Source organism: Taudactylus pleione, unplaced genomic scaffold (genome assembly GCF_031769625.1).
Source record: "Taudactylus pleione unplaced genomic scaffold, aTauple2 ptg000095l, whole genome shotgun sequence".
Lineage (NCBI taxonomy): Eukaryota > Metazoa > Chordata > Amphibia > Anura > Myobatrachidae > Taudactylus > Taudactylus pleione.
Window position 1 is genome coordinate 23,502,722 of NW_028284497.1, and position 24,792 is coordinate 23,527,513.

Below are 24,792 nucleotides of genomic sequence, written 5' to 3' on the forward strand. Positions count from 1 at the left end.
TTTGGAAACCACCCCTCCTGGCCCGCCTACCAAATGGGGCAAGCTGTCGATCAACATCGACAGCCACCCCTTTGGTAGCGATCTCCGGAGTTTCTCTGTCGCTCTGGGGCTTGGGCACGCGCAGTGTGGCCGCTGCGCATGCACAGGACTAACCATTTAGTCGGGTTACGAGCACATCGGCGCTTGCGACCGACTCTGAATAAGGTCCTCTCTCCCTGCCTCACCTCTGGCCTGGACATAATCCTTTCCCCTTCCCTATACAAATGCAAAAACACAGAAAAAGAGACAAACTAAAACAAACCTCCTCTCCAACTACCCACACACATGCCACACACACACAAAACACACTGACAGGACAAAAGAAAAAAAACACAATCAAAAAAGACAGAAAAATTAGACAAACAGATATATGACAAGACCATAAATAAGCACACAACAATTTCCACATACCAGTATTCCAATAGCCAAAAACTTTCTTACACCACTAAAAACACTCCTCACTTTCCCTCTGCAACCTCCAATCAACAAAACTCTCAAAGGTTGGGCTAACTATTGATGGTTGATGGACATTCTTAGTATACTGTAATATCAGAGAGGGGGGTAGGGATGAACATTGGTGGTTTTTCATAAGTGGTCACCATCGATAGTGCCATCTGTGTTAACCATCGATTATACAAATAACCATCTATGGTAAACCATCAATGGTATGTGCCTCTCAATGGTCACCGCTGCCCAGTGCATGGTGGGCCATGGGCCAATAAAGATCACAGGGCAGAGCTAAGCGGACCAGGAGCAGGAAAAAAAACCCATCAAGGTCCACTTTGCCATCGATGGCAGAAAACCATTGTATCTCTGCCACTGATGGCAAAACCATCGGCCAGTGGTAGTAAACAATCGATGTTTAACTATTGATGGCCATCCCTAGACTGGGGGTGGGCACTGACATCCTCTCCGCTTCAGAGAGGAGATGCAGTCATCACAAAGGTGAGGGAGGGGGCTGGCACTGAAGTTCCCAGCAGCTGCAGAGAGAAGCAGCCTCAAGGTAATTTCACAGGGGCAGGAGGTTGTGCTGACGGTCCTGGCGGTTGCAGAGAGAAGCAGCCACCAGGTAATCTCACAGGGCAGGGGGGACCGACACCGAAGGTCGCAGTGGCTGCTTCTCTCTTCAGCCGCCAGGTGATCACAGAATGAGGGGCCAGACACTGACAGTCACTGGTGGCTGCTTATCTCTGCAGCCACCAGGGGGCAGCAATATCTGCTGATTATCATCCAATAGCCGCCCACAGGATGTTTCTGACTGGTCGCATCAGATGCGACCATGTCAGGGAAAGCCCAGCCTGGTGTGGTCACATCTGATGCGACCATGTCAGTCAAGTGGTTACAATACGGGGGACCCCTACACATGTTTTTCCCCATATTTTTAGTACTAGGGTTGGCTCAAAGAGCCTGGTGCTAGTTATGCTTTTGGAGGGAGGGAGCGTGTACATTATTTTCAAGAATTTTAACTCTTTTTGTACATTTACACACAGAGATGCACTTCATAGATCATACTGATTTGTGCAGGCTTCTGCAAACATTTGCAAAGTCTGTTTTGACCCGAGTTTACCCCATTTATTGGCATGTTTGCAAACACGATTCTTGGTAAACTTGCATCTTGCATTTTTTTCTAATTTTCTATTGAAAGTACTTCCAATTGGTTTGATGGTGTATACAGTAGTATTTCAGTGTTCGGTCATGTTTTGCTGACATATTTGTGTTTGTTCACCCATACTTAGCATTAGTAAATCTCCATTTTTGGAAAACTGCTCAAATATGCCCGAAAATGAAATCTCGACCAAACGTGATTCTTAGTAAATTTACCCCTAGCATCTCGAGGATATTGTTGTATAAGATGTTGTTATTCTAGGGTCAAAAACGAATTGCCTCCTTTTAGATACTTTAGCAGTTCCATCACTTTGTTAAATAAATGGGTGCAATCTTGAAGGTAAAACATGAAGTGTAAAATTCCATTATCAGAATTAATCAACATAGTGAATTTTTTTTTGTTTGTCTCGTTGTTTAATTTTGATTCCTAGGTAGATTTTGCCAAATGTTTATTATTCTTTATTCAAGAGCTATTTTCTATTTAAATAACTCTCAAGTACCATTTCCTATATTTAAAACCAACAAGAAAAGATCAGTGTTTCAAAAATACCTCACCTGAACTTGAATGTAAGTGAGTGAATGTTTTGTTGTTTGAAGCAGTGATTCCCAAACTGGGTGTCACTTGCAGGGGAGCCACAGGTTAGTGGTCCAGGACCATATCAAATTATTTACACTCAGTTTGATAGACAAAATCATCAGGGCCAGATTAAGGGGGGATGCAGTGATAGAGGCTCCCAGATTCATTTTTACCCTGCAGTTGCCAGGAACAGGTGCCCAGGGCACCTGTTCAGAGACAGGGGCTGTCACAGCTCTGTGTTCTGCATGCACAGTCAGTGCTACATACAGCTGAGTGCAGAGTGGCTCATGAATTCCCTGATCAGCATAACATGACACATCACATCCATGGCACTGATGAGGGGACTCGGGAGGGCCTTTGTGTTGTATGCACTGTTCATGAAGAACACAGAGCTGTTGGAGCTGGAACGGAAGCTGGCCATGGGAGGTAAGTAATCAGGGGCCCTGAGGGGGCACTGTGTATACCATACAGGGGGGGCACTGTGGAGTATATTGGGGCACAATGTGGCATATAGAGGGAGTACTGTGGAGCATATTGGGGGAACAGTGTGGCATATAAGGGGAGCACTTAATGGCATATTTAGGGGTCATGGTGTGGCATATGGTGCTGTGGGGCATATTTGGTGGCACTGTGTGCCATATAGGAGGAGCACTGTGGGGCATATTTGGTGGCACAGTATGGCATATAGTGGGAACACTGTGGAGCATATTGGGGGCACAGTGTGGCATATAGGCAGGGCTGCCATCAGAAATTGTGGGGCCCAGGACTGACAATATCGGCAGGCCCCCCCCTCTTCCCCCGCTACCTTATTGCTACCAAAAAAATTTGGGCCAAAAAATATTAAGCCTGTCCTGTGTCCAGCCAGCCCCCCCTTGTCTGTCCAACCAGCCCCCCTTATGTGCGTCCGGTCAGCCTCTCTTATGTGCGTCCGGCCAGCCCCCCTTATGTGTCTAGCCTGCCCCCCTTATTTGTCTAGCCTGCCCCCCTTATGTGTCCAGCCAGACCCCCTTCTGTGTGTCCAGCAAGGACCCCTTATCTGTGTGTCAAGCCAGGCCCCCTTATTTGTCCAGCCAGCCCCCTTATGTGTCCACCTACCTTCCCTCCCCTCCCTCATACATGTGCAGTCGTTGCCGGACGGACCTGGACTGTTAGAGCCACGGTGGGTCCTAGCAGAGGTGTAGCTAGGTGCCATGGTGCCTGGAGCAAGGGTATGTTTTGGTGTCCCTCATTCCCTGTACTGAATTTGAAGTGTGGCCAACATGTAGGGGCATGTTACATTTGCAGTGTCAAATTCCCCCACAAGAGTCTTTCACAAATGTGAAAGATTCTTCCAATGTTGCCAGGATCTAACTTGCAAGAATAGTAGTTATTGCTATTGCTGTCCCTTCGAGTTTTCTTTAGCACATAGAGGGGGTATTTAAATGAAAATAATCAACACGATATGGACAGGTAACAAAACATGGCATGGCTCCCCCCAAATTAGATACATATTGCACCACCCATGCAGCGTGGATGGTGTAATGGTTAGCATTACTGCCTCACTACACTGAAGTCTTGAATTCGATTACCACCACGACACTAACTGTGTGGAGTTTGTATGTTCTCCCAGTGCTTGTTCTCTGGGTACTCCAGTTTCCTCCCACAAATAAAAAATATACTAGTAGGTTAATTAGATCTTGACAAAAAATAAATGTATGTGCGTAAAGATGGTAAGGAATATAGAGTGTAAGCTCCACAGGAACAGGGACCGATGTGCATGGTCAAATATTCTATGTAAGGCACTGTGGAATATGTGTGCGCTAAATAAATAACTGATATATAGTAGCAGACAATGAATCTGGCACTCCACTGGACCCTGCAGGAGAACAGCATCCCCATTATAAAGAAGGTGTAAAGGCGGCACTCACAGACTGTAACAGGGTGAAGCTGTGCTTTATTAGTCAACATTTCCTCAAGATTTGAGGAAGGGGAGCCCGTGCCTGCAACATTGACTTCACTCACACACACATTTTTTATGACTGATATTTGTGGAAGCACCCCCCAAACACCCCCGCCAAACCATTCACTTATTGTAGCATGTCCACATCCCTTATATTTATTATTAATCCCATCAGTCAGTGACCTGTTGATTATATATTAGTGGCACACTGATATATAATCAACAGGACACTAGCCTATGGGTGTAATAATAAATATAAGGGATGTGGACCTGCTACAATCAGTGAGGGGGTGACAGGCACTGACAATGACTTTCCTCATCCCTCACTGATTGAAACAGGTCCCCATCCTTTATATTTATACTTATTATAGCACCCAACAGTGACCACCCCCATAAATTATAAAGCCATATATGCACTGTGTGCAAACATACTTTTTTATTTTTCTATGTTGGTGCGATTGTCCCGGCGGCTCCTCTCTACAGACTCCTCCAGTCTCCGCCTATCTGACATCATCCGCACGCACGTGTGACGTCACAAAGTCACATGCACGACTCTGGTCGGGACTGGAGCGCACAGGGAGGAAGCTTCGGCTCAGGCTGTCACTGACAGCTGCGAGCCACAGGTGGCCAGGTGATCAGGTGGTAGGTGCCCGCCGGCTCAGTCTTATCTACTGGAGCCAGCAGCAGCAGTGCTGCTGCGCTCTATACATTTTTTTTAGAAACTACAGGGATAGGAGCGGCCCCCCCCCCTTCAGCTAAGTGTCCGGGCCCGGGACTCCAGTCCCGACAGTCCCTCCATGATGGCGGCCCTGCATATAGGGGAAGTATTTTGTGGCATATTGGGGGGCACAGTGTGGTATATAGGCGGAGCACTGTGAGGCATATTTGAGGGGCACTAAGGGGCACAGTGGCGGGGTGTCAATTTTATTGGAGGGGGACTTCATCTGCCCTGAAAATCATTGCTGGCAGCTGGCAATCATAAAAATGTGGACAAACAGAAGTGCAACCCTGTCTACCACCATATATCTGAACCCAAGGAGACAGGTAAGCACAATTTGCTTAATTTTATATTTTTCTTCAGATTTTATTCTCATATTAGAATAAAATCTTTTGGCACTTTTGGCCTAGGGGTGCTGTGGAAATACTGCTTTGAAGTGTTATTATGCATACTATGTGGTTTAGTTGGTTCCTGTTGTTCATTATATACTTTAGTCATAGTCTCAATGGAGCTATGTCATTAGAATATGGTTCATTATTTCATAAATCAATAAAACAGTTGCAGGAAACAACTATATGTTTGGTTACGCTTTATGTAACTTTTTCTGTGCTCTTCTAATTTAACTAGACACAGCGATAAGTATATTACATCACAACAACACAGATCTGAACAAGGTGAAGAGCTCTAGTCAGGAGAACCCCCATACAATGAATTTCAAGTACTCTGCTGACATGGAGCAGCTCCAGGCTACAATTAACAATTCCATGCACTGCAAACAGGAAATTGCTTACCACTGTAAAAAGTCTCGAATTCAGCATAAGCAAAGTAAGTTACAGTATAATCATTTTGTTTGCTGCTGCTTACAGTAATATGGTTTTTGATGATTTTATTTTACAAATATTGCAGTTTCATGGGTTCTGAAAGTATCAATATTTATTTAGAGGAACTTACTTAACTCGGCAGTATAATTGAAGGTGAATGCGTACAGATCTATCCTACTCAGTACTGCAGTACCAAAAGGTTTATTCTTTATGCGAAGAATAAATATGAAAGCAAGAAGCTCTTTTTCCAATCTTTTGCAAGCGGAACATGGGGCCAAATTAACAGCTCGTTGCCTGGAGAAGTTGATATTTAAATACAAATTTCTATTTTATCTAAAAGTATTGCTATAAACATTTCAGTAATATTGCTTAAAATAGATGGTTCAATAAATAATGGGCCCTATGCAATAAATGAAAATACTGATAGTAATGCCTTCACTACTTGTATAAACCAAATCCAATAACATATAATTTTTAGAATGGTAAAAGAGGTAAAGGAACTCTTTCTCAATGGAAATACAAATGGACTCAACATATAAATATCCATAAATAAAAATTACAACATTTTTTGCAGTCACATAAATTTATTTAAAATTTGACAAAATTGTCATAAAATACATATATGCCCAGTTACATCCTTGCTGCTCGCAACACACATCAGCGAATGGTTATGCGCTCCCGCGACCCCTTAGGATTGCATTGTGTGATTGCAGTGTGCGCCATAGCGTACCGTAGCATATGCAGCATATATTGATGTGTGCGCACCTTTATAGCATGATCAGCAAAGATGTAAGTGGACACATCTGTAAGCAGGATACACAAATGTATAAATAAATTCCCTCAGCTGCCTATTTGCATTCAATATACTGTACAACATATACAAATATTTAGTAATGAATAACATGTATGGCAAACCCTTACTGTGTAATACACCTAATGCAAAATAACTTGTCCTATTGCAGACTGTATGCAAATTAAATGTTGTCTGAACTGTGTATCTATAGGAGTGATCATTAAGTGCATATTCAATAAAACAATGCAGTGCATTATAAATGATAAATGGTGCACATTTCAATTGCCAGACAAGATTCTTAAGTACTTATATAACCTACAGTAGGTCACAGATTCTTCGAATGAACGCCTAAAGGTCAGAGCACTGGGTGTGAGGGGTTTGTGTGTGCATGCGCACAATAGCTCCAGCCTAATCCAACGAGCATAGACCGGGTAACAGATAGAGCTGGATTTAGACCTCATGGGGCCCTATGCAAAATGTCGGTTTGGGGCCCCCCTGCCTCAAACAAGCTTGTACATATATTAGGTGTCGCTGGAGCTCCAGGCATGTTCGGTCTGTGCGGCCACACAGGGGTGCTGGGTCTGTGAGGAGGATATCCCTACCCTCTGGCAGTAGAGAAAAATTTATGGCTGGGCGAGGAGAAATACGGGACGGTGCTGGGTGCTGAGGCACCTAGCGCCGGACCTGATCTGAAGGGAGATGCGCCTCCAGAACAACGACGATTGATGCTCTTTCAGAGTGCATGTGCACACCTCCATAACACAAATTGAGGGCTGTTACAAGAAGACCCCAGTGAGAATGTCACAGGAGAAAACATGGGAAAGAACAGAGGGAAATGGGAGGTAAGGGGGGAAATAGGGTGAGATCGGAGGAAAAGGGGGGGACAAAGGGAGATGGGAGAAGGTGGGGGAACAGAAAATAAAATAAACATCTACACAATAACTGGTGACCCGGAGAATATATATATATATATATATATACAGTCAGGTGCATAAATATTGGGACATTGACAGAATTTTCATATTTTGGTCTCTATTCACCACCACAATGGCTTTGAAATTAAACAAACAAGATGTGCTTTAACTGCAGACTTTCAGATTTAATTTGAGGGTAATTACATCCAAATCAGGTGAACGGTGTAGGAATTACAACGGTTTCTATATGTGCCTCCCACTTTTTAAGGGGCCAAAAGTAATGGGACTGTCAACTCAAAAGCTATTTCATGGACAGGTGTGGGCTATTCCCTCATTATTTCATTATCAATTAAGCAGGTAAAAGGTCTGGAGTTGATTCAAGGTGTGACATTTGCATTTGGAATCAGTTGCTGTCGACTCTCAATATGAGATCCAAAGAGCTATCACTATCAGTGAAGCAAGCCATCATTAGGCTGAAAAATCAAAACAAACCCATCAGAGAGATAGCAAAAACATTAGGTGTGGCCAAATCAACTGTTTGGAACATTCTTAAAAAGAAAGAACGCACCAGAGAGCTCAGCAACACCAAAAGACCCGGAAGACCATGGAAAACAACTGTGGAGAATGACAGAAGAATTATTTCCCTGGTGAAGAAAAACCCCTTCACAACAGTTGGCCAAATCAAGAACACTCTCCAGGAGGTAGGTGTATATGTGTCAAAGTCAACAATCAAGAGAAGACTACACAAGAGTGAATATAGAGGGTTCACCACAAGATGTAAACCATTGGTGAGCCTCAAAAACAGGAAGACGAGATTAGAGTTTGCCAAACAACATCTTAAAAAGCCATTACAGTTCTGGAACAACATCCTATGGACAGATGAGACAAAGATCAACTTGTACCAGAATGATGGGAAGAGAAGAGTATGGAGAAGGAAAGGAACTGCTCATGAGCCAAAACATACCACCTCATCAGTGAAGCATGGTGGTGGTAGTGTCATGGCATGGGCATGTATGGCTGCCAATGGAACTGGTTCCCTTGTATTTATTGATGATGTGACTACTGACAAAATCAGCAGAATGAATTCTGAAGTGTTTCGGGCAATATTATATGCTCATATTCAGTCAAATGTTTCAGAACTCATTGGACGGCGCTTCATAGTGCAGATGGACAATGACCCGAAGCATACTGCAAAAGCAATCAAAGAGTTTTTTTAAGACTAATAAATGGAATGTTATACAATGGCCAAGTCAATACCCTGACCTGAATGCAATTGAGCATGCATTTCACTTCATGAAGACAAAACTGAAGGGAAAATGCCCCAAGAACAAGCAAGAATGAAGGATGAAACCCAGCGTCTGGTGATGTCTATGCATTCCAGACTTCAGGCTGTAATTGCCTGCAAAGGATTGCAACAAAGTTTTGAAAAGTGAAAGTTAGATTTAGGATTGTTTAGTTTGTCCCATTACTTTTGGCCCCTTAAAAAGTGGGAGGCCCATATAGAAACTGTTGTAATTCCTACACCGTTTACCTGATTTTGATGTAATTACCCTCAAATTAAATCTGAAAGTCAGCAGTTAAAGCACATCTTGTTTGTTTAATTTCAAAGCCACTGTGGTGGTGAATAGAGGCCAAAATATGAAAATTCTGTCCCAATATTTATGCACCTGACTGTATATATATATATATATATACACACACACACATACACATATGTCTATATATATATATATATATATATATATATACACATATACTGCATATATGTGTACATACACACACATATATATATATATATAAATATATATGTATATATATATATATATATATATATATATATATACAGATGTAGCTGCCATAATTAATAAACAGGCAGAGAGGGCTATGTCATTTAATTTAACACTATAAAAAATCATTTTCAGTTTAACTTACCCATATGCCATTTCTCTCTTTTCTGTCTGTGCTGTGTCATGTTGCTGCATACCCTTGGTGATTCAGGTGAGTGGAAGTCACCCGCGGTTCCCACACACACAGTGAGGGGAGGGGGAGGGGTTAGGGCTGCAAGCCTGCATTGGGAAGGATCCTGTGTGACTGCGGGAAGAGGGGGCGGGGTGAGATGACTAGCTACAGAGACGCAGGTGGGTGGTTGGTCGAAGGGGGCTAGCTACTCTGTGCGCGGGGTGGGGGATGACTGCAATAGAGGAGGGGTTTGTTTGAAGGGGATAGACAAACTGCTAGGGGATGTGCTGGCTCCACTCTGTGTGACACTGCTAGGGAGTCAGGAACCACTGAGGACTGCTGGAGGCTGGGGATCTGATGAACCCTGGCAATTAATAGCTGTCCAAAACTAGTTTATCTTGTATATGAAGGAGACCAGTGTCGACCAGGCTAACGCATCGCAGGCTAGATCAGCGCATGATGCAGCTCACACTGCATAAATCACGGAGGTGGAGCTCAGCTGACTGGTGGTGAGGACCGAGGAGCAGGAAGTGAGCCACGCTGACACTGGTCTCCTTCTACAGAAAATAAACTCACTTCGGGAAGCTACTAATTGCCAGGTTTCATTAACCCTGTTAGCGATGTACTAGTATCAGAGCTCCTGGCTGGGTAATAACAACATTCCCCAGGCTCCCAGCTGATGGGCTGCAACTCCGCCTCCTCCTGTCCCCGGCATAGCAGGGCCCAGCCCAGAACATGGTGCCTGTGTGTGTGTGTGTGTGTGTGCAGAGCAGTAGGTTTTCTCCAGGGTCTGATTTCGTGGGGCCCGGCCACAGGCCCCTTGGGACCCAACATGCCCTAGGCGGGCACCTAGTTCACATAATGGAAAATCCGGCCCTGGTAACAGAGTGCCCCCACAAATGAATAAACCAATAGCTGGCCAGTTGTTATCCTAAATCTATACTGTAGCTCTATGTAAAAACTAAAGTTAATTACATTAATTGATCTTTCAGTAAAAACTGGAGACTTTACTAGTGAATAGTTTATGGAGAATTTGCAGTTCTTATAATTTGTGGCATTTTTTAAAAATGTAGAAATTGAATTTCTTTAGTGGAATATAATTGTTAGTTATAGATAATGTTAACTGCAATTCTATTTATGTAGTTTATATACTTACATGCACATGTGAACTATTAGATTCTTTAAAAGGAGAATTTATGAGCCTAATTATACTATGACAGATACATTCATTACGTTTTCCTCTTATTGAGAGAATACAGAGAATTATATGTATTAAGAATTAATTTCAAATAGAATGTAACCATTTTATCATATGAAGTTATGACTCACATGTAATTCAATAATGGGCATTTTAAACAGTAAATAATATATGACAGTACAAATGGCCTGTGAATTAACAAAATTACAGACACATTCATTTTAATGAACTTTCTCTTGAGACTGCTGTAACATTATACCAAACCATGATCGATTTACATAGAAGAAGTAGATTTTGTAGTGTTGGAATTCACAGTCCATACAAGCTGTAATATAACAGCCAGTCCTCTACCCAATGCATTTAGCTGTGAATAGAGAGCCTTTTATGATGTATATTGAGATGCAAATAAGAGTAATCAGCACGTACAGTAACAACCTCCCCTTCCCTCCAGCCTCTCACTGCTCATTTGCAGAAGTGACTAAACCTAGCACTTAGCACTTAGTTTTGTTAGTTTTAGCAGCACAGTGTTAATATTAAGGGAACAGAACTTACACAACACTGTGACATTTTGTGATGCAACTGTAAAATCCTTAAACCCTTATATAACTGAGACTTCATCACCATCCACATAGAAACATCTAAAACAAACATTTAAATATTTTATTAAAATAAACTTTACCCACACAGTACTTTTAAATATATACATTGTATATATATATATATATATATATATATATATATATATATAACAATTAGCACTGAAAAATGTATACAAAAAAAATACAGTGACTTAAAAAAAAAGTTAAAAATATCCCAAAAAAAAGTGTTTATTTCAACAAAGTCTAAACAATGTATTCTGTAGGTGCTCAGGAATATCCAAGTGTAGGACGGCCAAGCTCCTTATCAGGATCCACACCACCTTGTCCAATCTGAAATACAATAAATGACAAAGGCACCTCCTAGTGCAAGCAAGTGCAAATGCCACCAATATGAATTAAATGTAACTTGTAAGTGAACCAGTACCATATGGATAAAGTAATTCGGCTTATCTCAAAGTTTTAAATAGGACCACATGAAGTCATCCACATTACGATTTTTTTTCATGGATTTAATAGAACTCCAAAGAATACATACAAGAAAATTGCTTGCACAATAATTTAGAGACAATAATAGCTTATCTAGGTATATCTGCTGATCTAATCTTCTTCAAATAAGCTATTATTTTCTCAAAATTATTGTACAAGCAATTTTATACCTAATTGTGCTGCTACTTTTGTAAAACCCATCTTGCACTATGTATGTTTGTTTTTTCTTGTATGTATTCTTTGGAGTTCTATTAAACCATGAAAAAAAATCGTAATGTGGATGGCTTTGTGTGGACCTATTTAAAACTTTGAGATAAGCCCAATTATTTTGTCCATATGGTACAGGATTACTTATAAGGTACATTTAATTCACATTGGTGGCATTTGCACATCTTTGCACTAGGTGGCACCTTTGTCATTTATTGTATTTTATATATATATACACACTCCTGACGAAAGATGAAAGATGTAAGATTTAACATCTGAAACGTTGATTGCAACTATATTGTGTCTGCATTGAATCCGTGGAGTGCCGCCCTATTCACCGTGTTTTATATATATATATATATATATAGAAACATCTAAAACAAACATTACAATATTTCATTTTAATCATCTTTACATGCACAATACAATTATATATATATATATATATATATATATATATATATATATATATATATACAGGTTGAGTATCCCATATCTATATATTCCGAAATACGGAATATTCCAAAGTACGGAATATTTTTAGCATGACAGAGATAGTGAAAACTTAGATTTTTGATGGTTTGATGAACACAAACTTTGTTTAAGGCACAAAATTATTAAAAAATAAAATATAAATTGACCTATAGGCTGTGTGTATAAGGTCTATATGACATAAATAAATTTCATGTATGTACACAAACTTTGTTTGAGCCACAAAATTATTAAAAATATTGTATAATATAACCTTCAGGCTGTGTGTATAAGGTGTATATAAATCATAAATGCACTCAGTGTTTAGATTTGGGCCCTATACCTAAGACATTTTAATATGGTTTGCAATTATTCCAAAATACGGAATATTCCGATATCCAAAATACCCCTGGTCCCAAGCATTTTGGATATGGGAGACTCAACCTGTATATATAACCACTTTTTTTCTACACAGGGCAAACCTATTCCGCAATGCATTAGAGAAACTATTTGGCCATACAGTACACATCAGTCCTCAATGGAGCTTACTATTTATATTCCCTGAACCTAGGTGTTCTCTTCGAGAGTCTAGAGTATTTATTTATTTTATTATTTATTTATTTATTAACAGTTTCTTATATAGCACAGCATATTCCGTTGCGCTTTACAATTGGAAACAACATTAATAGAACAAAACTAGGTAAAAACAGACAGACATAGACAGGGGCATTTTTAGAGAGGAGGGGGGCCATGTGCAGTCTCCGACATGGGCTCTCTCCTCTACGCCTGGCAGCCAGCAGCGCACTGAGCTGTGCGTGGCTAGCACCGAAGTTATAGACTCTGGGAACTAGAGTGTGCACTGAGTCTATAGTTTATGCACAGGTCACCGGGAAAATGGCCATTATAGATACGCCCCTGGACATAGAGGTAAGAAGAAGACTCCTTTTTGGGGGCACTCTTAATAGATTTAAAAGATTGTAATTATTAAAACATTCATATTCAAAAAACAGACAGGAGTTGTCTTTTTTTGTGGTGCACTAGATTCAATTCAAATATAACTTTTATTTCTTCTCAATAAAACATGAAGACAGACAGCAAAATATTTAAAATTCTCCCACAGAGAAACAAATACTTGTGAAGACAATACAAATAATCAAATCAAATTATTTGCGAGCTGGCAGCACCCCCAGCATGATTTGATTGCCTTGATACTATGAATATACATACACTGTATAATGCAGAATGTGTTCATATACTTCATAAGGGTTGTTTTCTATGCAACTATATGTGTTGATATAAAGACTGGTGCAGTAGTCATTATCTTTTCTTGAATTAATTATTAAAACATGACTTTTAATAATATAAGTTTAAAATAAATAGCAATATTGGTCCACATAAGCAAAAAATTGTTGTGGAATTACTCCTATCAATCACTGATTTCTGCCACTAAGAGGAAAATTCAATTGGGGATAAGAAAAGCAAAAAACCTGCACCTGCTATTCAATTAGGTGCGGATTTTTTCCTTTTTTAAGCGCTGGTAGCTTTTTATTCTCGCACCTCCAGAGCAAATGTGATTTTTTTCTAATATCATTAATTTTAGGAAAAACCAGCATAACTCACTCTGGGACCCTGGCAGCACCTCCCCTGAGGACTAATTAAGCAATTGGAAGTTTCCAATTAGCTTTAGTCCATAATTACTCACCTTCTGCAGCGCTGTCTTCTGCATCCAGCGTTGGAAGCCGGGTCTTCTGCAGCAGGGTGATTATGTCATTGTGTATGAGTGTTTGTTAGTGTTTGTAAGTGTGTATGAGTGAGTGTCTATGTGTGTGTGTGTGTGTGTGTATGAGTGTTGTGTGTGCCCCAAGTGTCTGTGTGCCCCCCTCGTAATGGGCGCTGGGAGAACTACATCTCCCAGCAGCCCTTGCTCCTCCCACTAGCCCCTGGAACCTCCCAGCAGCTCCCAGGACTCCCAGCAGCCCCCTCTCCAGTGAGAATATGGAGGGGAGGCCACCGGAAGCCACAGAGACCACTGGAGACCCCCGGGCAGATAAGTGCAAACATTTTTTTCTTTTTTTTTCACGTGGCGCAGGGTTTTCAGCTCTGAAAACCCTGCGACCACTTTTTTTTTAAATTGGATACCACGGGTATCGGGAGCGCGCATACCCGTGGTAATCCAAAATTGGGTGCGAGGGGCACAAGATTTTTTCCTAGCTAAACCTTGCACTCAATTGAATATGCTCCTAAGTGTTCCTAAATTTCCAACAGGAAAAGATTTGGGTGAAAATATATGAATATTTATGAAAATTACACAAGTAGTTTGGCTTTATATGCTTAATATGTAGATACTCAAAAATAATGTGTATATAAGAAATTACTTTCCAGATTTTAGTATTATTATTTATTTGTGTCATCTGTAATATTTGTTTTGTCAGCTGTATAACCAGTATATGTGTGACTTAGGACAAAGTAGGAAGAAGTATATATATAGTGATAAACCAATTAGAAAATCTCAGAGCGTTAACAATTCTTGACAAGTAAGTTGCAGTCTATAAACTTGGTAATCAAAAATATAAAAATACAGACTGGAGCAGTGGCAGTTACATACCACCCATGCAGCCAGTGATAACAATTCTTAACAAGTAACAATCTATAAACTAGGTAATCAGTAGTACAAGCATACAGAAGAAAGAATTAAAATGTCTTGTACTAACTTCCCTTGGATTGCTGCTGTCTAATTGTTTACAGCAAGGAAATTGAACGATGGATGAGCGAATCCTTGGTAGTGTTTCAGGGCAGAGAGAAAGAGAAGAAAGACACTTCTGCTGTCTGTATGGTGTTAACCCCTAAGGGCCCCTAAACCCATGCATTGCAAGTTATAGCCCAGGGACCAGATGAGAGAGCATCCATGGAAATACTTGAATGTTAAGAGATGAATGTGCCAGCAATGTACAGACCTGACTGCACAGAGCGGGTACTGCTAGACCTAATGTGCATTTCACCCGATAGGGCTTGTTCACAGATTTGGCTGATCTGTGAACAAGCCCTATCGTGTTTAGCCCCTTACAGATTACACACATAAATAATACTAAAATCTAGAAAGTTATTTATTTTATACATATTCATTTTAAGTATTAACCCATAAGCAAACTACTGGTGTAATTTTAATATATATTCATACCTTAAGCCCATAAGGACAGACACACCACATTCAACTTCCAAGATGAATCTTAGGACCTTTTTAAATCGGTGTTCTCCTACCTTCCTCCTACCTTCATGACAGTATTTATTGGTATATGGTAAGGGACTCCGGCCCTGATTCAGAGCCGGATGCTGTGACAGAGTCCCTCCTACTTTTTAGAGCGGCCTCCTGTCCGCTCGCATAGCTGTGGGTGACCCTTCCGACGAGACCCTTGCGGTATCAGAGCCAAAAGCACTAGTGATGTCAGTGAGGCTGGCCCCAGATGGTAGTCATTCCCATGGGAACGCCTCCGTCTGGGCAGCCACACCCCCGGCACGCCCACCAAATCACCATCGACAGCAGGCCCCCTTTGGTGCGAGACCCATAATGATGGCTTGGCCGTCGTTATTCGGGTCTCGCGCATGCGCATGACGGAGCATGCGCACTTGAGCAACATCGACCCGCTTGCAAGCGCTCAGCGCTCGCGAGCGGGTCTGAATCAGGCCCTCTAGCCCTGATTCAGAGCCGGACACTCTGACAGAGCGCTCGCTCTGAATCAGTGCGTCTTTTTTTTTTTCTTATGGAGCAGCCTCCTGGCCGCTCCCATTGCTGTGGGTTGCCACCCACAGCTAATGCGAGCAGCCAGGATGATGGTCACGATGGTCAAGACCATCGCGACCATCGGGCTTGCAATGAGACCCTTGTGGTAGGGTCTCGTGGCCACAAGCCGCAAGCCCCAGAGAGCTTTATATGTATTATAACCATTATCACATAGAATATCATAAACAATTTTTTTCAGTATAATATATCTAGGGATGACCATCACATTATAAAAGACAGCTTCTCTAAATTTAAATTTATAAGACGAGATTCTCAAAAATCGGTCACCAGTATGTTTGCGGCATATTCACATATTGACCCAGATTTTATTTCATGGTCTGAAATTTGTAGTTTGCGTCAGCATTCGAGGGTTGCTAGTTTAATTTGCCAATATCTTAAATTGCAGAAATTCATTGCTTGCTTTTCACTTTTTGCTGCTTGAATTAAAATTAAAACAGTGTTTAGAAATAATTTCTAAACAATATTTAAATATACTTTTAAATAGTGAAAAAGTTTAACTGATTTTTAATTTAAAAACTACGGTGTTTAAAGTACTCTATTAACATTTGAGGTTCACTGTTTGCAATAGAGATGATTAAATTATATCAATTTAAGTTTGAGCTTTTGTGCGGGTAAACTCTGTTGCTTAATAGTGCCGTGGGACTGACAATATAAATATATTAATACTATTTATAATTGTATGCCTTTATCATTTTTCTTCCTGTACACTAGATTATGGATCAAAAAATCAGAATAAAATTTGTTTCCAGTTAAAATTTAAGTAAAAGTTTGATTCAATTTGTTTATGGAAGAATAAGTTATTACATGGTCAAATAGGCCTGACTATTGCCATCCAGGCTCAAACATAGTTAATCCTTTTAGACTAGTTTGAATTTAACTTTGTAGGGTCGGTAGTGGCAAATGTTTTTATTGTTAAATCTGTAAATTTAATTTCACAAGTATATATCGAAATGACAAATAAATCCTGAAGAAAACTGCAAGTTAAATACAGCATAAGGGAGTGAGACATTGCAAAGCACAAGGTGAATTCTAGCAATATACAAACACACTCACATGCACACATACAAATTATTTTAGCTCTTTTAAAGGATTTTATTTGCATACCTGTAGGAATTATATTAAAATAATGAATCTTATTAAATATTTTTTTATTAATTTAATAGAAGATATTCAGAAGGAAACATCCAAAATAAATTTTTGGTAGCTTAAACCTTATTTTCCAATTAAAAAGCAAAAAAGATGATTCCTAGCATTTGACTACATTCTTGATAAATATTGGTTATTCAGATCACATTGGATGGACATGCACATCTCTGCTAGCAATAAAATATATTGTTTATTGTAATATTGATACAGTGTCTAAACAATTGGATCTATGTCATATGGAATATGGGCCATATTCAGATGTGAATGCAAATGCCATTGCAGCTGCGATCTCTCACGGATCACAATTGTGAAATATGAGTCACTAGCTGTCCAGTGCTTGGAGATGCCAACTGAAAGCTTCTCTCCGCCACTCACTCACAAAACTGAAAACATTAAATGCAGATCAAGCAACCATCTGTTTTCTGAGTAAGTAAAAGCTGTGACAGACATAGCAGGTCTTCAGACATGCAGAGGGCTCTCCTGCTGTGAGCAAGAACGCAGAGGCTAATTTATGGGCACCCTGAATACAGTGTTTAAACACTACTGACACACCTGCATTTCTCTAGCTACCCCGTTACCTCCCCCAAATGCTGACTACCCTGTCAGTCACTTTGTGAGTGAACCCTCTGTGTGACCATAAATGCAATTCAATCACTGCGTATGTGCTGTGCGACTTACATGCATGCGCAATATCTAACAATTGCTCAATCTGCATAAACACCAGCATTGCGTCCACATTTGAATCAGGCCCTATGATTGGTAACTGGACCAGATGACCAGATAATATATTTTATGTATTTAAACCCATAACATTCATCAAAAATACATAGGATAATATGCCATTTACTTTAAATTACAAGGATATTAAAAAGTCATTAAAGATTTAATGATCATAAAAAGGTACAAGGTCAAAAAATTAACAAAGCTAAATATCTGTATTTTTGGCTTGGTTTTTTTGCTACATAAAGTGACATATAAACACACATACTCATATTCATATATACATAACATTGCAACAATGTACAGTACCTGATGTAAAAGGACACACATTAGGTTGTATATTTGATGCGTTGTGAAATTATAATGTTCCAGTTATACAAATATTGTTTGACAATCCTCTATGGACACTGTACAATGACATGTATTATAATTAAATTACTAGCTGTTAGTTGTGGTTCCAGTGTAGCGGTTTGGTGAGTCACTATGAATGCAGTTTTGTTACTTGGTTTGAGTATTTACAGTAGCTAGTAGGGATGAAGAGAGGAAGGTTATGTACAAAAACTACAATCAAAAGTGCTACATATTTTAGTGCAGTATTAGAAGGGCAAAATGCAGTACAAATACTGTAATTGCAATCCTTAGTGTCACATAATAACGTGCACTCGCTCAGAAATATAAAAACAGACTTTTAAAAAGTGGACTTCATCAACTCAGCATGTATGAATGAATGTTATGCAGTTATAAATCTTAAATATGCTTTAACATTAATGTAACATAAAATTACAGTATTCTGATGTTGCTCAATTATTCTTAAAAACATGCCAGATTAAATTGCATTTAATACTACATTATATTTTTTGCAAAGCTAATTTTAATGCCTATCATTTGTATATATATTACAAAAAAATAGATCCTTACATCTGGCATGCTGCTTTTTTCCCCTCACCTTTAGTTTTAAAATGTAGACTTGAGCGCCTCAAGATAAATGACTCTAATATCATGCCTCAGTGAGTATGCAGGCTCCTGGTGCTCTTTCCCACTAATAAAAGTAAAATATTTGACAATAATGAAAAATTAGGTTATTTGTAGAACAGCTTTTAACATAAAATAAATATGCTAAGTAGCTGGGAAGGTTGTAAATCTAATGGTACATCCCAGGATATACTATACTAAATGTTGTATACCTGTAAAATAACAGCATGTGATATAGCATGTCAAGTGTGTGTGTGTGTGTAAGCTATTTGTATTGTTTCATGTATCACATTAGGTTGATATGGCTTACAACAATCTTTCCATGAGCCCCAGGTCTATGTTACAAGTGATGCAAATGGAATGTCTACTTGCTCTGTAATATACAAAGGAAAAGATTACAGTGCATTCATAATGTAAATTATAGGCTATAATATTTGCAATGCTAATGTGATCCTTTGTTGCAGGATTAACATGTGGGTTCTTTATACTCTAGTTCAAAACTGAAAATCACATATCTGTATAGAGTTGAATTTACACTACAAATGTTTTCCTGTTTTGGTTTTTAGTGTATAAAAACACATTCTAAGACCTCTACTTGTGAAGTCTATCTACTTAAGTCGGATGTAAGAACTTATAGCTGTATGAATTTTTCTTTGTATAGAATTGCATTTGATATCGCAATTTAACTGTATAAGCACAATAGGAACTGTGAATAACAACTTTATTCTGTTGGGAGATTCTGTTGCTATTAGAGATGTGCAGTTTGATATTCCTGAAAATCAAACTCACTCAAACTTTGGGTTTCTGATTTGAACAGAGTCCTGACTCTATCTGCTGTAAGTTTGGAACAGATTTAGAATTTCAAGTAAACTGATCCAAATTATACGATTTTAGTTGTTTTTATTAATTTTAAAGAAATCCAAAACCAAATCACTTAAGGGTGGTTTTGCCAAAATTAAAACCATAATATTTGTGGGTGGTTTTGACAAAACCAAAATCGAAACCAAAACACGGGCACTGATATCTTTAAATGTATTCAGAGATATTTTATTTTCATAAAAAATCCTGTATCATCACATAAATGAATGTAATACCATTGACTTTGAATGCCCATTTGTTAGCTTTATAAGTGTAAAGAATGTGTTATCTATGGCTCAGAGATTTGGACGTAATTTGCATCTAAGTGCAAATGTAAATGTGCCTGGGGAAAAATTCTCATTTTGCTACTTACGATATGAAGAGTTGGCTGCATATGCAAGATGTAACCAACTAAGCATAGGTAGCAAATGCACATGCCCATGCAAATAAAGGGAGCAGCTGCACCAGGAGGTGTAACTTCATTGTGAAACAAAAGTTGCTTGAAAACACTGTAAACAATTCAGAAATATTACATGATTCATTTTTTATTATAGGCAACATCCCTTTCAGCTGGTGGGTTGGACGTACTAATCAGACTAATGCTTATTGGAGTGGCTCCTCACCAGATGTAAAAATATGTGCATGCGGTCTGGAAGGAAATTGCATCGATTCACAACTTTACTGCAATTGTGATGCTGACAAAAGTGAATGGTAATATAATTATCCTAGATCATACTGTAATTGTTTTTATCTTAAAAATAGATACATCTTTGTAAACAAAACTGTCAAAAAATGTACATTTCAAAAAAATAAATAGGTTAAAGAAAGGCTTCAATATGAAGGAAAATTCAGACAAGCATTTTTGTACAATAAACATTTGTAGAGGGCAATTAAACAATCAATGTCATGAACTGTAAGTTATGTAGGTATAATATAAGAAATGCAATCTCATTGTAAAAATATTCAATCTATAAATGCAAAATAATAAATCTTTAAAATATAATATGTAAAATGTTCCTGATAAATAGTAAAAGTACCCTGAAATGTATCTAATTGTCATTGAGTCATAAGTGCTTTAATTTGTTAATAATAATTGTTTGAAACATTGTTTGCAGGGCTTTCATTTATTGAATGGGTAGCAAAGTACTGGACTTGTCTTAAATGAATGAAATGTAAGGGGACGATTGAATTAGCCATTGGACATATTGCTGGGATTTACCTCCTGGGTTAAGTGCCTAGAGATATTCAATTTTTTCCCAAGAGTAGCTCACCGCTAACGTGAGATAAACCATAGCTCCTGGGTTAAGTGCCTGGAGCTATGCAATTACCACCTACATTAACATATGGAGAGTGTGAGCAGAAATTCACATTATGTACTCCCTCGGGACTAGTTGTGAGGTTATTGTGGGCATGAAATCAAAAGCACCAGGGACTTAACCCAGGAGCTAAAACCCCATGGTAAGTCCCGCTGCTAATAGAATCATCCCCTAAATGTTAGAATTCAGAAGTTTTAGATGGCTCTTGATTTAATGGGGATGATTCAATTAAGAGCCAGTTGAATAGCGCTGGGAAGTTGGTCCCGGAGCTATTCAATTCACCTCGCAGTTTAGTCCGCCTATTCTGACTTAAGTCAGAAAATGCTGGTTCTCGCAACTAAAGCAGGGTGTTTAGTAGTTAGAACCAGCGTTCTCTGACTAAAATGCCAGCCATGAAGCTGTTAGTACTGTGCTAAGTCGACAAACAGCCTTGCAGCCGGCAAGAAGAAATTCTTTAGTCTGCCTAACAGTGTACTGAATTGAATAGCTCCGGGAGTTCCCTCCCGGTCCTATCAACGGTGCACTGAGTTGAATCAGACCCAATGTTATTAGAGTAAATTGAATTGATTAAACATTGGATTAGTGACTATATGTATTTTATTTATAGCTTTACATTGCAGACTAAAATGTTTCCTTTTTAGGCTAAATGACATTGGATCCCTCTCCAATAAAGATCACCTGCCAGTTACACAGATTGTGATTACTGATACAGACAGACCACACTCAGAAGCTGCATATAAAATTGGTCCTTTGCTCTGCTGGGGAGATAGTAAGTACTGTACATTCAAAGCATTAGAAATGTGGATACATTGTTTAGATTGAATAATTTACTTTAATAATTTCAAATGTCATTAGGAGTGCTGAACCCCAACCACCTGAGTATCATATTCTCTCCTAATTTTTTGACCAGCAATGTGGCCTTCAAGTCCAAATATTTGAAACTAAGACTCAATTCCTATATTAGGTATCATATTAATCCCACCATGTTTATTTTAGTTTAATTCTAATTTGATCTAAATATGACGTTTGATATTGGTATTCTGCTTCACAACTGTATAAACACACATATTTTATATATAGAGTATAGTACAGTGTGTATATATATATATATATATATATATATATTGTGATGGAAGCACTATTAAAGTGGTCAATGGAAGGTACATTTGTCCTAGGTTTTTGGCCTGTGTGTTCTAAAACCCCCCAGGAGAAGTCTGATTTGTAAGCAGACCAGAGTATCGACTTTTGGAAAAGCCGGTTTGGGTCCTGGGAGTGTGGATGTGAGGAGAGGGAGGGCTCCATCCACAAGCCACTCCAGGTTTTGGACCTTTCAGCCTGGTAGCTGGTTCATTAGGGCTTACAGCTGGAACTGGCTGATATAAGTTGTGTTCAGTTGTAGCTGAGTGTCTCACACCTGAGGAAGTAGGCATGCAGGCTAGCATGTCCAGAGACACTGTAATGACAACCCTGTAAGTACTGTGTACATGCTGTTGTTGATGGTGTGGGCAGTACGACCTATCGTCGTGGTAGTAAGGGTACTTACTGTTTAGTTATTGCCCAGATGGGCTAGGACTTTGGTTTATGATTTGTTATATTAATTTGGCACAATAAAGACTGGTGCGGACCAGTTTGTATGAGAACCCCAGATTTCTGTCCTGTTTCTATGGCTGCTGTGTGTGTGTAAAGAGGGAGTCCATCTACCCAGGAGAGGGACCCCTATCCCAACTGTGTCACAAGTGGTGGAGATTGTGGGCAATCACACACTGAAATTGCATTAAGGAAAAATTTTCGTTTAAAATTTAAAGGGACAGACACCAATTCATCAGTGTGGATATAAAGTTGTTTCCTTTGAAGTCCATAGAGGTGGCATCTGCAGATGCTTAGGGAAGCCAGATTCTGCTTCCAACCTACACCCCAGAACAAAGTGGAGGATATTGTTAAAGCCTTGTTCCAAGCTATGGCAGCTCAGCAGGAAATGAACAGACTGCAGCAGGAAGCTACCAGAGTGCAACTGTTGGCCTTGGAGACAGCCCAGAGGCAACAACAAGTCACCATCGAGGAAACCCGCCAGGCCTTAAAAGAGGTAGTACAACACTTGGCAGCCCGGACTGGAGATGCTTCCACTAACTCTCCAACCTACACTCACTGTATACAAGCCAGTCATTTTTGCAGAAGATGACATGGAGGTGTATCTAATGGCCTTTGAGAGAACTGTGCAAAGGTAGAGTTGGCCCAAGGAACAGTGGGTAAGTCTTGTGGCACCCTTCCTGTCTGGAGAACCACAAAAGGCCTACTATGATTTATGCCTGGATGATGCCAAGGACTATGCAAAGTTAAAATGGGAGATCCTAACCTGCTTGGGAGTCACCTCATTTGTTCGGGCCCAACGAGTCCACCGCTGGGAGTTCCAAATGAAAAAACCTCCATGCTCACAGATGCATGACCTCGTCCACCTTACAACAAAATGGCTGCAGCCTGAGACACTGACAGTACCACAGATTGTAGAAAGAGTCGTGATGGACCAGTATCTATGATTGCTACCTGCATCTCTGCGCAAGTGGGTGAGCCATGCAGACCCTAAGTCCACAGACCAGCTAGTAGAACTGGTGGAGAGGTACGTGGCAGCTGAGGATCTGTTGAGTCTGCCCCACTGAACCCCGATGGTGCCACGGCAAACTCCCATCGGCACTGGTAAGACTGTTCCAGGGGAGAAGGGTGCTGGGCAATGGAATGTACCTAAGACTGAGGGTGAGGAACCTGGAGACAGGCCAGCCAGGCCAGGAAGGTTCCTTCCCCATAAAAGACTAGATTATAATGTCATTAAGTGTTTCTGATGTGGTGGCTCCGGCCATATTGCAACTAATTGCAACTAATTGTCCACTTACCTCTGTCTGTCTGGGGTCTTTCTTTGCACAGCCAGCCTGTACTGCTGACCGGCAGGCTGAGACTGATAAGCACATGTGTGTACTTACTGTAGAAGGCAACCGTGTAGAGGCTCTGTTAGATTCTGGTAGCCTGGTGACACTTGTGAAAGCAGAGCTGGTGAACCCCTTGAGGCATAAGGGGAAAACTGCTGGTGTGACCTGCATACATGGGGACACTCGCTATTATATTACTGCAGAAGTGAACATCAAGAGATCATGTGGTTCCGCGACAGTCTCTGTAGGTTTGGTACATGGCTTACTGTATGATGCAATAATGGGGAGAGACTTTGCTCACTTCTGGAAGTTGTGGGAAAGCCGATTTTGCACAGAGGTAAATCACCCTGACTCGTTTGAGAGGGTTATTGATGTAGTAGCCGAGTCAGAGATGTTTCCTTTTTCTAGTGTGATTGGCGAACTAGAGAATGCGGAGTGTGATGATGGCTTCGCAAGTGATGTGCCTCCCACTGAGGTGGGTAGTGTTGTTGAGCCAGTTGATTGTCTGCCTGATTTAGAGGTCAGAAGAGAGGTCTTTGCCATGGAGCAGTTAAATGACCCTACTCTGGTAAAATCCAGGGAGAATGTCAAGGTGATCAATAGTAAACCCATAGACCCCGATAGTCCTTTGTCATATGCGCACATGGCAGTATGTCAGGATTTGCTGTATCAGGTGACTAAGAAGGGGGAAGATATTGTGGAACAATTAATAGTTCCCAAAGCATACAGAAGAACAG

General features: G+C 40.0%; 1 protein-coding gene across 1 annotated transcript in view; it reads left to right on the forward strand.

Annotated features, from left to right (window-relative positions):
• CNTNAP4 (contactin associated protein family member 4) overlaps positions 1–24,792 on the forward strand; it is a 377,413-nt gene that overhangs the window by 290,498 nt on the left and 62,123 nt on the right. Inside the window, exons 13-15 of the mRNA XM_088470185.1 lie at positions 5,506–5,703; positions 20,376–20,532; positions 21,779–21,906. Coding sequence (XP_088326311.1) covers positions 5,506–5,703; positions 20,376–20,532; positions 21,779–21,906 — 483 coding nt within the window. The remainder of the gene's footprint in view (positions 1–5,505; positions 5,704–20,375; positions 20,533–21,778; positions 21,907–24,792) is intronic.